At 31.7% G+C, this 11987-nt stretch overlaps 1 protein-coding gene across 1 annotated transcript; it reads right to left on the bottom strand.

Moving 5' to 3' along the window:
* Window positions 1–3771: 3771 nt before the first annotated feature.
* Window positions 3772–11753, bottom strand: LOC110697335. Its single transcript, XM_021874717.1, has 9 exons — window positions 10885–11753; window positions 10438–10579; window positions 8660–8751; window positions 8439–8529; window positions 7547–7747; window positions 7367–7443; window positions 5968–6210; window positions 4506–4765; window positions 3772–4184 (listed from the first exon to the last, which is right to left on the bottom strand). The coding sequence occupies exons 1-9, from the start codon at window positions 11194–11196 to the stop codon at window positions 4034–4036; spliced, it is 1569 nt and encodes a 522-aa protein (XP_021730409.1). The 5' UTR covers window positions 11197–11753; the 3' UTR covers window positions 3772–4033.
* Between the last annotated feature and the right edge of the window lie 234 nt (window positions 11754–11987).

Here is an 11987-nt window from a genome sequence, read left to right as displayed (position 1 = left end):
GGCCGTGGGGGGTAGTTTCTTAATGGATGTATAATATGTCAATTTTTATTTCATCACATCTAATAAAATAGGATTCTAAATCATCCTTTAAGATAATAGATTTGAGATTGCATCATAAGTTCATATTAAGGTAATAAAGTAATGAAGTTTTTGACAAACTAGCATCTATCAACGCCCTTTGAACTTACCTTATCTAAATGTAATATTTACCGATGTTTTTAGAATTTAACATCTCTTTGAACTTATCTTAAATTTTGTTTTCTAGTAAACTTAACTTATTACTCCGTAGTATTTTTTTTTTATTCAATTAGGTCAAAAAATGTTGAACAAAATTATGTCTAATTACCCTTCTATTAAAATTTTAAATAATGACATTATCCGCTTTCTTACAAAAAAACATAAATGGACAAAATGGTACACTTAATTAACCTACTGGTTGGTGATAGAGTATAAAACATATTCTTGGGCCTCAACCATCAGCTTAAGCTTTTGGTTGAGATGGTCTTTTAACATGGTATCAGATTGGAGTCAACATGACACAAAGGTCACGAATTCTTTGGTTGAGATGGTCTTTTAACATGGTATCGAATTGGAGCCAGCATGACACAAAAGTCACAAGTTCGAATCTTATCCACCCCTCCTTTCAAAGGGGAATATTTCGCGCAGGGTATGCGGGAGGCTCATGCTGCATCCACATTTCAAGCCCAAAGGGCTCTTATATGATGGGGCGTGATAGAGTATAAAACATATTCCTGAACCTTAAGATGATCCTTTAACAGTTGGTGGTTAGTTTAATTGAACAAAGTAATCAATTGTTAATAATAATAAGGTTCAGCACCTGAGTGCATATAATTTTTTTTTAGTAAAGAGACGATGCCCTGGCACCGAAAAATTAATAAAAGAATGACGCCTTGCATAAAAATCAAACAATATTTGAGAATAAAGTGTTCCTAAAAAGATTGTGTATCTTTAACTCTATAACTTTATAGGAATATTGTCTTTGATTATCTTGGATACTACGTGCTAGTATTATCTTGGATGTTGTCGTAGTGATCAGTATATCATTGTGATTTTATGTATATATTTTGTTAATCATTTGCTACAAAATAACTCTCATTTCATTGTAAACTCTATAAACATTCGTACTATCTTACAGTACAATTAACCATCATTTTTTCCGTGTCCTATCCCATCCTACAATTAATTGTCTTTTTAGTGTCCTCAAATACTCAATTAACTCAAATATTTAATAAATCAAACTATTTGTTAAAGGACCAACTCAACCAAAAGCTTGACACAAAATATTTCACTTGAAAGTGGAGGGGTGGATGAGATTTGAATCTGTGACCTGATATCATGTTAAATGACCAACTCAATCATAAAGTTAAATTGATGGTTGAGGCCCAAAAATATGTTTTATTTATCACTATCAACAAAAAAAAGACAAACCTTCCTCCACAATGACATTATTAGCAATAATATGTCTTACCTCGTAGTAATTACATTATTAACACATAAACTGCACCATCAACCATATAATAAGATAACTTTATGATTGAGATAACTTTATGGTAGTAATTACATTATTTTGCAGCCAAAAGTCCTAAACTAATCAACCATATAATAAGATAACTGATTATAAACAGCAAAGTACAACCAGTTGTATAATAAAAAAAAGTTTGAAGTTGTCACTCAAAACTCCTGCACAATCATCTTGAATTAATTTTTTATTTTTATTTTTTTAATATTTAGAAAAGTCAATTAATATGGTGGAACTTAATGTCATCTTAAAAAGGTGGCGAGGCTGGCGAGCTGATGATGATACACATTTACAATGCTTCAAATCTTGTGTTTGGGATTCCCAGATAACTGTTGCAGGATTACAAATTTACTATTTGCAAGTTGTGCGCAAATATCTATGACTCGTCCTCGAGTACCACGCACGGCTACCACCTTCAAGTCCAGCGAAAGAAATTTCAATTACTCGTAGTGATTAAGTTAAAATAATATTAAGTAAAACTAATTTTAATATAGTAAAATAATTTCAGTTCATTAAAAATAAGTTTAGTTCAGTAAAAATAATTTCAATTCAGTAAAAATAAGTTCAGTTCAGTAAAATTCAATAACTTTAAAAAAAATATATAATAAAAAATCAGTAAAAATAATTTTAGGTTCAACAAAAATAATTTATGTACAGTAAAATTAATTCAATTTAGTAAAAATAATTTATGTTCAACAAAAATAATTTCATTTTAGTAAAAATAATTTCAGTTCAGCAAAAATAAGGTAAAGTGAACAGGACCTAATTGAATTTTTGGATACCGATTTTTTTTTTTTTTTTCAATAAGTAAATGATCATTAAGAAATCTCACTCACGACTCACGAGAATATATATATATATATATATATATATATATATATATATATATATATATATATATATATATATATATATATATATATATCAATTTTATGAAATGATGAAGCCCTTACTTCTTATTCCATCTCCCCAAAAAGCCAAGTTGATTTATTACCTTAACGATTGGCATTCAAGAAGACCGGCAACGTTAGGTGGAGAAAAATCCTTGAAATAATCATGAAGCACTTGCTAAGCTGTACCTTCCTATTATACAATCGGTTGTACTTGTATATACATCAATTTTATGGAAATAAGCCCTCGCTTCTATCTTATACCATCTTCAAGTCCCAACATAACCTTTATTGAAATAAAACTTTATCGATTGGCATTCAAGAAGCTAAGATCGGCAACATTTTAGGAGAAAAACCCTTTTAGGCAGCCATATATCGTAGGGCACTTGCTAATAAATTATACTCTTTATCTTTTTACTACTGTATATAACAGGTTGTACCTTGTGCATAATAATGAAAATCTTATTTCTCTAGTTTTTTTTTAGTTGCATCACTTTTCTAAAAAGAAAGTTTTTAAATTAGTTGCATCACTTTCCTTTTTAACTAATAAATTTTCAGCAATTCCGAGAGATTTTCAGGTCATTTTATTGGAGTACTTGTGTGGAGTTGCCAGACCAAGACTTGTGCCGAGCTTAGCAGGAGTCTAGTCTATTATGCCCTCTATGGCTTTGCTTAGTAGTTTAGTTTTTACTGTTTATTTTTGTGTGTTTGTCTTTAGGTTGTTCATTTTGTCTTTGTTGCCCTACTAGTTCAAAAAAAAAAAAAAAAAAATTCTCTTTCTCTCTCCTATCACATACGGCTCATTTATTTTTTTTTCTCTCTACCTCTCTATATTCAAAAAATTGTCTAGAAATCTTCAAAAATAAAAGTGATGCAACTACAAAAAACGGAAGAATTATATAAAAATATTCTATCTCCAAATTCTTCTCACAACATAGTTACTGTACTTTAACATCGAAGGGTTTTCCACTTTTCCTTCTTAAACCTAGCATGGATTTCTAATGTGATCTTAGACCTCAGTGAACCTAATTGAAAAAAAAAATGTGCAGCCCAATACAGTGCCGGCCCACTTCTTAAAACATGGTCCAGTTGCCAACTCATTAACCTTGCTAAGTTGTCCAATTAACCATAATGAATGACAATTTTGAGAGAGAATCATTAAGGATGAATGCTATAACACATGATTCATTCCTAAATTATTTAAAAATTACCTTTGAAAATCAATCTTTATCTAACTAAGCTAGTTAATATCCACATATTAATTATTATTTATAAAGTATTAAAAAACTCATGTTCGTGAACAGGAACTAAGTAATTGGTTGCCAATAATACAAATAATAGTAGCACACAAAAAACCAACCGATCATAGTACTGAAAATGATTAAAAAGTGCACAATGTTACATCTCTGCACTACACTTAGAATTTCGATTCTGAAAAATAATCAAAAACCATTTTGGATCCCTTTCTTTTTCCCTAAGAATAAAGGACTTTTGAAGCAACAAATGTTGATCACAAATAAACAGCAACAAAGCAGAATTGCTGCATAAAACCGACGATTAAGTGAGTAATTTTCATCGAAACAAATTAAAAGTGTTACGTTGCTCATAATGCTCGCGATTTAATGATGTCGAAGCTCATCTCACTTGGATCTGTAGCCTGTAATTCAACTTGAATTCCATCAAGTTCTCTCTTGAACCTGTCCTTTGAGCTTGCATACACCATCTTCATTCTCACCCTTGATGTGTCTGGAGACCTATATGTAATTACATGTATTTCACTCGATATTAATTATAGTGATATGTACCTAAGTGACGTAAAAAGTCAAAATGATGCATCTATTGATATTATAAACTTAATACTTTGTATGATCAACTGATGATGTCAACCAATGTATAACAACAATATATACAACATTTTATCAGTATTGTACTGTACATATAATGCATACTAATTAAGGTCATGTATGTTCTATTCATTTGATTTTTACTTATATTAAAACACGAATACGTAATAATGATTAGCACTTTTGTCTATAGTTGTACATGCAAGAACATGAAAAGGATGGCATACGTACCAGGCAATGAAGAAAATCTTGCTCTTCTGGCAGTTCTCATCAGTAGTGAAATCGAAGTCGAAAACGGCATAACGACATTCATCAGCAGGTAAAGAGTTAGTAAAATCGTCATAGCTCTCCTCAGGGCTCCCAAACTTATCCACCACCACTTGTTGGCCTTCAATCTTAAAGGTAATGAAGCGGTATGTTCTCTTTGCTTTTAGCTCATGAAACTTGAGCTTACATTCATCATCCACAGCCATACCAGACGCAGCGTTCGCCTATATTTTCGACCCCGAAAATTTCCCATTTCATCACAACCATATGGTTAACATATAGTACAACAAAATAGAATAACGTTACATGTAACAAGTGCTATTGTTGATTATCATGTAAGTGTTTCATTTTTGATAGATACGAAAGTCCCCCAAAGTAACTCAAATATCCTCATCATATATTCATGTTACAAATGTAGAATATGTAACAAATATTTATACAGAAAATGTATAGTAACGCTTTGTGACGTGCTTCACACTAACTATAACAACATTAAGAGTTACTTATGCAGTATCGACAGACGTCTATTACTAAACCTATGAAAAATTGAACCTAGACCAATGTTGTTCATTGTGATCTATAATGTTGGTAGACCAAAAGAATACCAACTTCTAATTATTTTTTTTCCCTTATTCCAATAATCCTAATTTTACGTCCATTTAATGAAATCATTCATGATTTATGTGACTAACAAAGGTTAATCCGGACTATATTTTGTGGGAGTACATAGTATCAAGAACATGACAAATGATAGTCAACTTGTGATTATTTTGGTTGTAAGGTAAGTTACAAAGAGTAAGTGATTTCATTGAATCAAAAGGTTCTATTTTAAAAGACAAGTACAAAAATTGTTTTTTCTTTTTTTCCTTTGCATTTTATCATCATGATTTGACTTTAGATGAATATAAATCGGAATTGATCTAGTCAATTACATAAACAAGTTTCCCGTCAGACGTAGCAAAGAACAATTCAAGATTATGGTACTACATGACATTTGTCAATCGCGAAATCGTATGATTCTTCTACATTGATCGAAATTCTATCCTAGAAAATGGTTGAAGAAAAAAAAAGTTTGTAGGCAACATTTGATCAACGCTAAGTTCCAACAACATACAATAATAACATCTTAAGATTGTGTTTTTTTTAAAAAAAATTCAAACAAATATATGATCATGTTGTACCATGCATGGCAATGATCATAAAGAATTAAAATTAAAAATGTAGAGAATATTCATCAACTTGTGGACATAACCATGCAAATTGATGGTTAAGTCTTCGTATGTGCTTTTAAACACGTCCCCTAAGTATTCATATTTTGGCAAATCTTAATTTGTAATAACAATAACCTTCGTTATAGATTATCAAATGATACCATTATTATATGCACGAATTTAAATAAAACAAGAGAAGCAATCAAGAAACGTACCATTTTGTTGCAGTTTGATTGACACACAATTGGAGAGGAAGAAACAAAGGTAGAGTTAAGAGAAATGAAGATGAAAAGGGAAGAGAGAGAAAGGGAGAGAGAATGAGGAATGTAGATAGAGAAAGAGAAGAGAGATCCTTGATTAAAGGGCAACCATGAATGGGTGAGTTTCTGAGGGGGGGGCAGAAAAGTGCGGACAATGAAGAGAAATTGATAAAAATATATTAATAAAATTAAATTGAAAGAAATAAATTAATGAAATTAATCACGTAGAAAAATGACCAGCTAATGAAAACCAAAGTGCAACCCAAAAATAAGCAAATGAAGGGCTGATCATGGCTACGACGAACTGTTCTTGTTGCCACGTCTAAGCTAGCTAACAAGTCACGTCCCACCACCTTTTGACTATTTTAATTATAATAATTTTTGCATTTTTGTCCTACTAATCCACTTTTTATTTTTCAATTATGGAGTTTTTAGGAATTTTACAAATTTAACATATGACTTATTTTATACACGTTGTCTAATTTATAATTAAAATCGTTTTTAGCAACATTAATAATATTTTGCAATGATGTAGTAAAAAAACTATACTATTCTTTTAAATTGTATTCTATTTATTTTTTGATAGGTTCAAGTAATAAATTATTTTGTGTGCTAAGATGAAAATTAAGTACAAAATGTATAAATAATTACAGTAAATAATTTCACAACTTTTACAAGAGAAAACAAGGATTTAGACGAATTAGATCACATAATTTATAAAAAAAAAAAAAAATAAAAAAAAAGGGTTACAGAGTATAAAAAATGCAACAATTCCTAAATAAGTTGATATATTATACTCTAATTACAAAGCCCAAATGTTAATGGTCTCCATTTTCTTCTTTGATGTTAATGTTGACAGTATCAAAATTGGTTAGCAATACTTGATATGGGCTGGACTAAATCAGAAGAACATACTTGATTCGTTATTTAAGTTGACATACATGATACATATACGTCATACGTACAATTCTAAGTTCGAAAATTAAAAGTTTTAACCACGTTTTCAATAAATTAATCTCAAAATTTTAACAAATTTTCTTCCAAATGTGGATAAATCAATTTTGGTCTAAATGCTTTTTGTTATGTATAGCACTCTTTTCCAAACTACTGTTGTTACGAACACAATCAAGGTAAGCTCCTGAGTCCCCACACCCATTAGGGAAAGGACTCTAACTTGGGACTTCAAGATTTCCAAATGAAACTCCCACCACTAGACCAAGCTATGGATACCACATTAACTGTAATCCTAATTGACGAGTAAAAAAAAATTAATTAAAAAACCGAAAAAAAAAAAAAAAAAAAAAAGACAAGAGCAGACCGTGAAGAAATAATCATAGAAATACAAAACTCATACAGCCTTACAGGCCGAATATGCAAAAATGCTCAACACCGAAACAAAATTTTCCAAGAAAGAGGAAGAGAAAGAGACATCTAGCATGATACAAAAACAAGAAAACTTTTATATCAAATTTTACAAATATCTGCCTTTTGCTTACAAAATAATGAATTACCTCAACTTCTGATCAACAATATCAACCTACAAAATTCACCACTTTTGGCCCTTGTTTCTTCTTTACCTTTGCATGATTATGGTTTTCCTCAGATGCAAGATCACCTTCAGTGTTCTTGAAGTCATTCTTGACTTTTTTGTCTTCCTCCAACATGAAGTCGTCCTCAAGATCATCCCCACCATAGAGCTTTGTAACTCGTGATTGTGACTGCTCTAGTATAGATACTGATAATGAAACATTATATAAGCAAACATCAGACGCTGTGGGATGTTGCATACAGCAGCACAAATGAATTTTTTTTTTTGACTCAATAGCATCATGACTAACAAGTGTCAAGTGATATCTCATAACATTCAACTAGATGAAATGGACATGCATTTAGAATTACCATCATGGTAATACAGATGATCAAGAAGCACAACACTCCATCCGAAAATGGCTACATTTCTGTTTTAATTCATTCTATAATGATAGTCCATAATGATTTGGTAAGTCAAACTTTGAAATTTCACATATTACCCCTATGAATTTCACAAGCTGTGTTTCATAATTCTAATATTTATTTCCTTTTCACGATACAAATAATACATTGATACCCTTGTAAGAATTACAAAATACTTCTATATCCAAAAAAACAAATCCTTCTTTGTAAATTTGGAATTGTGGGGTGGTGATGAAATTTTTTAAATAATAACGGAATATGGTATCTAAGCTAAATTCTTTTGAAATGATGCCAAATCAAAAGTGACCTGCGGAGTATAATAAGAGAAAAACAACACATACAAATATATTCTCAAACGTTCTTAGGTAAATCATCCCTTTCAATTACGAGGTCCGGGATATGTGTTCAATTGGATGTTCATAACTCGAGTCTCCTGCATAAGCAATTTAAATGTAGAAGAATCTGATCATTACCTCTTTTATTTCCAGCAGCTTGAGCACTTCCTTTATCTGGGCAATCTCTAGCTAAATGAGTTACACCACCACATATTTTACAGCACCCACCCTGCCCATCAATTAAACATTACACTTGTAAGAAAAATCCAGGAATATAATGTAATATAAATAAGCTAGATAAAAAATAAAAAAAAATACAAATATGTTGGTTTGCAATAATGTACAAAAGCTAGTTTTACCTTCACATATATCCCGTGTGTATTTTTAGGACAGTTCTTACTCAAATGTCCACGTTCATTGCATATAAAGCATAGGGCAAACTTTGTTCCACCTACGTAAACCCCAAGAAAAGGGAATAAAATTAACAGAATTAATTTGAAGATAAACCGAAGAAATGTATGTAATAACACCGCTATATAATAAGTATAGATGACCTTAAGTTCATGGAAGGTGGTGTGGACTATTACAAGCAAAAAAGTTTAAAGAACATAAATAAGAGAAAGCTTTGGACCAAAATCTCAAGTTCCAACTGATATCAGGTGTAAGATTCAACACGAGTACTGAAGACTTTACAAACCATTAAAAGACTATGTATACTTTGTTTAATTTACAAACCATTAAAGATATGGGTAAAATCACTTCTATATTCAATAATACTGTTTGGGTCCAATCCAGTCATCCTAATTGGCCAGTCCAAATAACTCAATGTAAAGCCCAAAGCAAGGTTCAACCTTCCAAAGCATGTTAAAGTCAACAAAACCCAGTCAACATGGCAAGCCCGCTTGATTTCAAGGGCCCAAACCTCCTCTTTCAAGCAAAGGTATAAAAGCCATCAACTGTCTCATTTATTGGACATGCAACTAAAGCCTCAAGCATAAAATCTCTTGCATAGCATTCTCTCTTAATTGAACTGATTTTAGCATCGGAGGGGCTTTCCTCGGCAACCACACCCCGAGGCTAGTTTACGTGTTATTTGCCGTGCAGGAAATCTATTGCTCCAGTGTTCTTTGGACCGAGATCAGTCTTCTCCTTAAAAAGGGATCTGCTGGAGGTCTCATTGTTTCCATCCGAAACAAATACTAAATTTTAATCTATGCAAACAATTTGCAATGGAGAGTGTACATGAAAAGCAAGAAGATACCAAGTTATGCGACAGGAGCCAGCAATCACGATGAAGCATTCTGCCTAAGTGATTTGTTTGTAACTAGTAATGAGTTGACGTGTGGAGAGAAACCACAAACCAGACAGCATCAAAAGAAGGAAATTACGTAAAGGTATAAAAACAATCAAGCATGTAAACTCTATTACTTTGGAATGAAGAAACAAAGAGCAAAAGCCAGGGAAAGCAATGGCTTGAAGTGATCTAAAGAATCTTGGGTCGAGCATTTATTGGCAGTTCGAAAAATCGTTTTAGAAAAGAGTGATAAAATTCTAGACCAGGTTGAACTGATTGAAAAGTTCACTCTATACCTGATCATTAACTAAATTAGATAGGGAGCTGAGCTTTGCTGAATAGGGTGCACATCAACCCCCAATATCAACCATGCAGAAAATGGTTTTGATGATGGGTCTATTTACAAACACAGGCCAATGAGAATAAATGTTCCAAAAGTATGAAAGAAAAAGACAGAATATTGACTCTAATTTTGCACTTCTAGCACGGAATGACTAGCTCTCTCAGATCATATAACTACAAGAGACCAAGTCTCATCTATGATATTGAATATAGATTATATGAAAGAGTTTTTAAGTGTCAAACAACTTAAGAGACATTCTCCTTTCGCCAAAACACAGCTTACCAGGTTACACCAAAGGAAGTTCTATCTAAAACTAAAATATCTGCGAAACGAAAGCCCAAAATGTGTACCAATATATTATAATCAAATTTCAAACAATTTTCCACATCAATAAATCAATCTAACTAGCATAAATGAAAGTTATTTTAACAACATTTCATATCAATAATCAATTTAAGACAATTCCGACAGTGAGAATCAAATGACACAGATAAGCATACCGTCCTGCAGTGGTCGGGGGCACATTGACAAGGAATGCCCAGTTTCACCACAATTGTAACATAACTTTTGTTCAACAACTTCTTCACTCTTGTTAGGGCAATTCTTCAGACTATGACCGCGTTGTCGACAACACAAACATATCTACAAAACAGTATAAAACATACACCAAAAACCAATATCAAGAACAGAAATTCAATAATCAATCTTCACATTCTAACTGATAAAACTTGCATTCTTTCCTCGAGTATTAATAATTAAAATGTTACATAAAAATCACCTATTACCCTTATGCCAATACAGAGTCTTAATTGCAACAAAATTTCAATCAAATGAAAAATTTACAACCTACCAAAATACCCAATAGCATATTCCATTCAATGTCACTAAGAAAATCAAATTTCATCAAAATTATAATTACAAATGCTCAGAAAACGAAAGAAAAATACCTTATTCCTTTCCCATTGAGCTTTTTCAGGGCAATTTTTAGCAATATGATGCAAATCCTTGCAAATAAAACAACAATCACCAGGCTTCAACCCAGGAACTCTCAAGGGTCTTCTAGCAAAAGAAGATTTACGGGGTTTATCATCTAGGGTTTTGGGGTCAGATTTATCGCGCTTAAATTTGGGTTTTTTGTTCTTCTTCTTCTTCTTCTTTTTGTTGGGGTCTTTAGGGGGAGTTGGTTCAGGTGTTGGGAATAAACCTGGGTTTTCTTGTTTAAACTTCTTTCGAGCTTCTTTCTGTCTTTTACTCACCATTTTTCACTAATAAATCAACTCAGAATTGATTGCTGCTTTTGTTGATTGAAGAAGAAGAAGAGTGAATTTTTAGGGGTTGGAAAATGGGAGGAGAGAAAGTGAGATTTGAGAAAGGAGGCACTTTGGGTGGGCTGCTAATAAGAACATATGTACATGATATTGGAGATTTGGACTGATGAGACAATGGGGGTTGAAAAGAGGATCCAAGCCCAATTACTTTAAATATCAAAATTATAAAACAAAAGAATCAATATCTGCACACATTAAAGAAAAATAAGCAAAAATTTAAATATTAAAATAATGATGGAGGAATAAAAAATTAAAAAAGAGGCAACAAAACAACACAATTAAGGAAGAAGAAAAGCAATAAGGGTTTCAATAATTTGGGGGAATGGGAAATAGTCCTTAATTTGAGATTGGTAAATATCTAATACTCTCTCCATTTTATAATGTTAGTCCCATATATTATTTTTGGGCATAATAGATGGAAAGATTTAACACAAAAGAAAAAAAAATTAATAAAATGATGTCATCAATATATTTAGGCGAGAAATTTTTTTATGAGAGCATGACGTGTGTACAATTTAGGAAGGGAATGATGTTAACGGTTTATACTTTAGTATTAGTTACTAGGTCAGTCCCGTGCGATACACGGTTTTAATTATAAAAATTTCTTGTAAGTGTGTAATATAAATATTTTAAGCAAAACATTACAAACCGTGATCCCTCTAATTAGATTAATTGAGCTAAAATGAGGAACATAATTAATCAATCATTTTCAAATATTAGTT

The sequence above is a fragment of the Chenopodium quinoa genome, unplaced genomic scaffold (assembly GCF_001683475.1).
Source record: "Chenopodium quinoa cultivar QQ74 unplaced genomic scaffold, ASM168347v1, whole genome shotgun sequence".
Taxonomy (NCBI): domain Eukaryota; kingdom Viridiplantae; phylum Streptophyta; class Magnoliopsida; order Caryophyllales; family Amaranthaceae; genus Chenopodium; species Chenopodium quinoa.
Note: the sequence above shows the minus strand (reverse complement) of the source record. Positions and strands in the feature narration are given on the sequence as shown.

Excerpts from the sequence above, each read along its gene's own strand:
- LOC110697335 (XM_021874717.1), bottom strand. The coding sequence starts at position 11,196 with ATGGTGAGTAAAAGACAGAAAGAAGCTCGAAAGAAGTTTAAACAAGAA. Across the intron at positions 10,580-10,884 it reads CTCAATGGGAAAGGAATAAG|ATATGTTTGTGTTGTCGACA; the intron begins GTATTTTTCTTT and ends ACTGTTTTGTAG. Across the intron at positions 7,444-7,546 it reads AGTGGTGAATTTTGTAGGTT|ATGTCTCTTTCTCTTCCTCT; the intron begins GATATTGTTGAT and ends GTATCATGCTAG.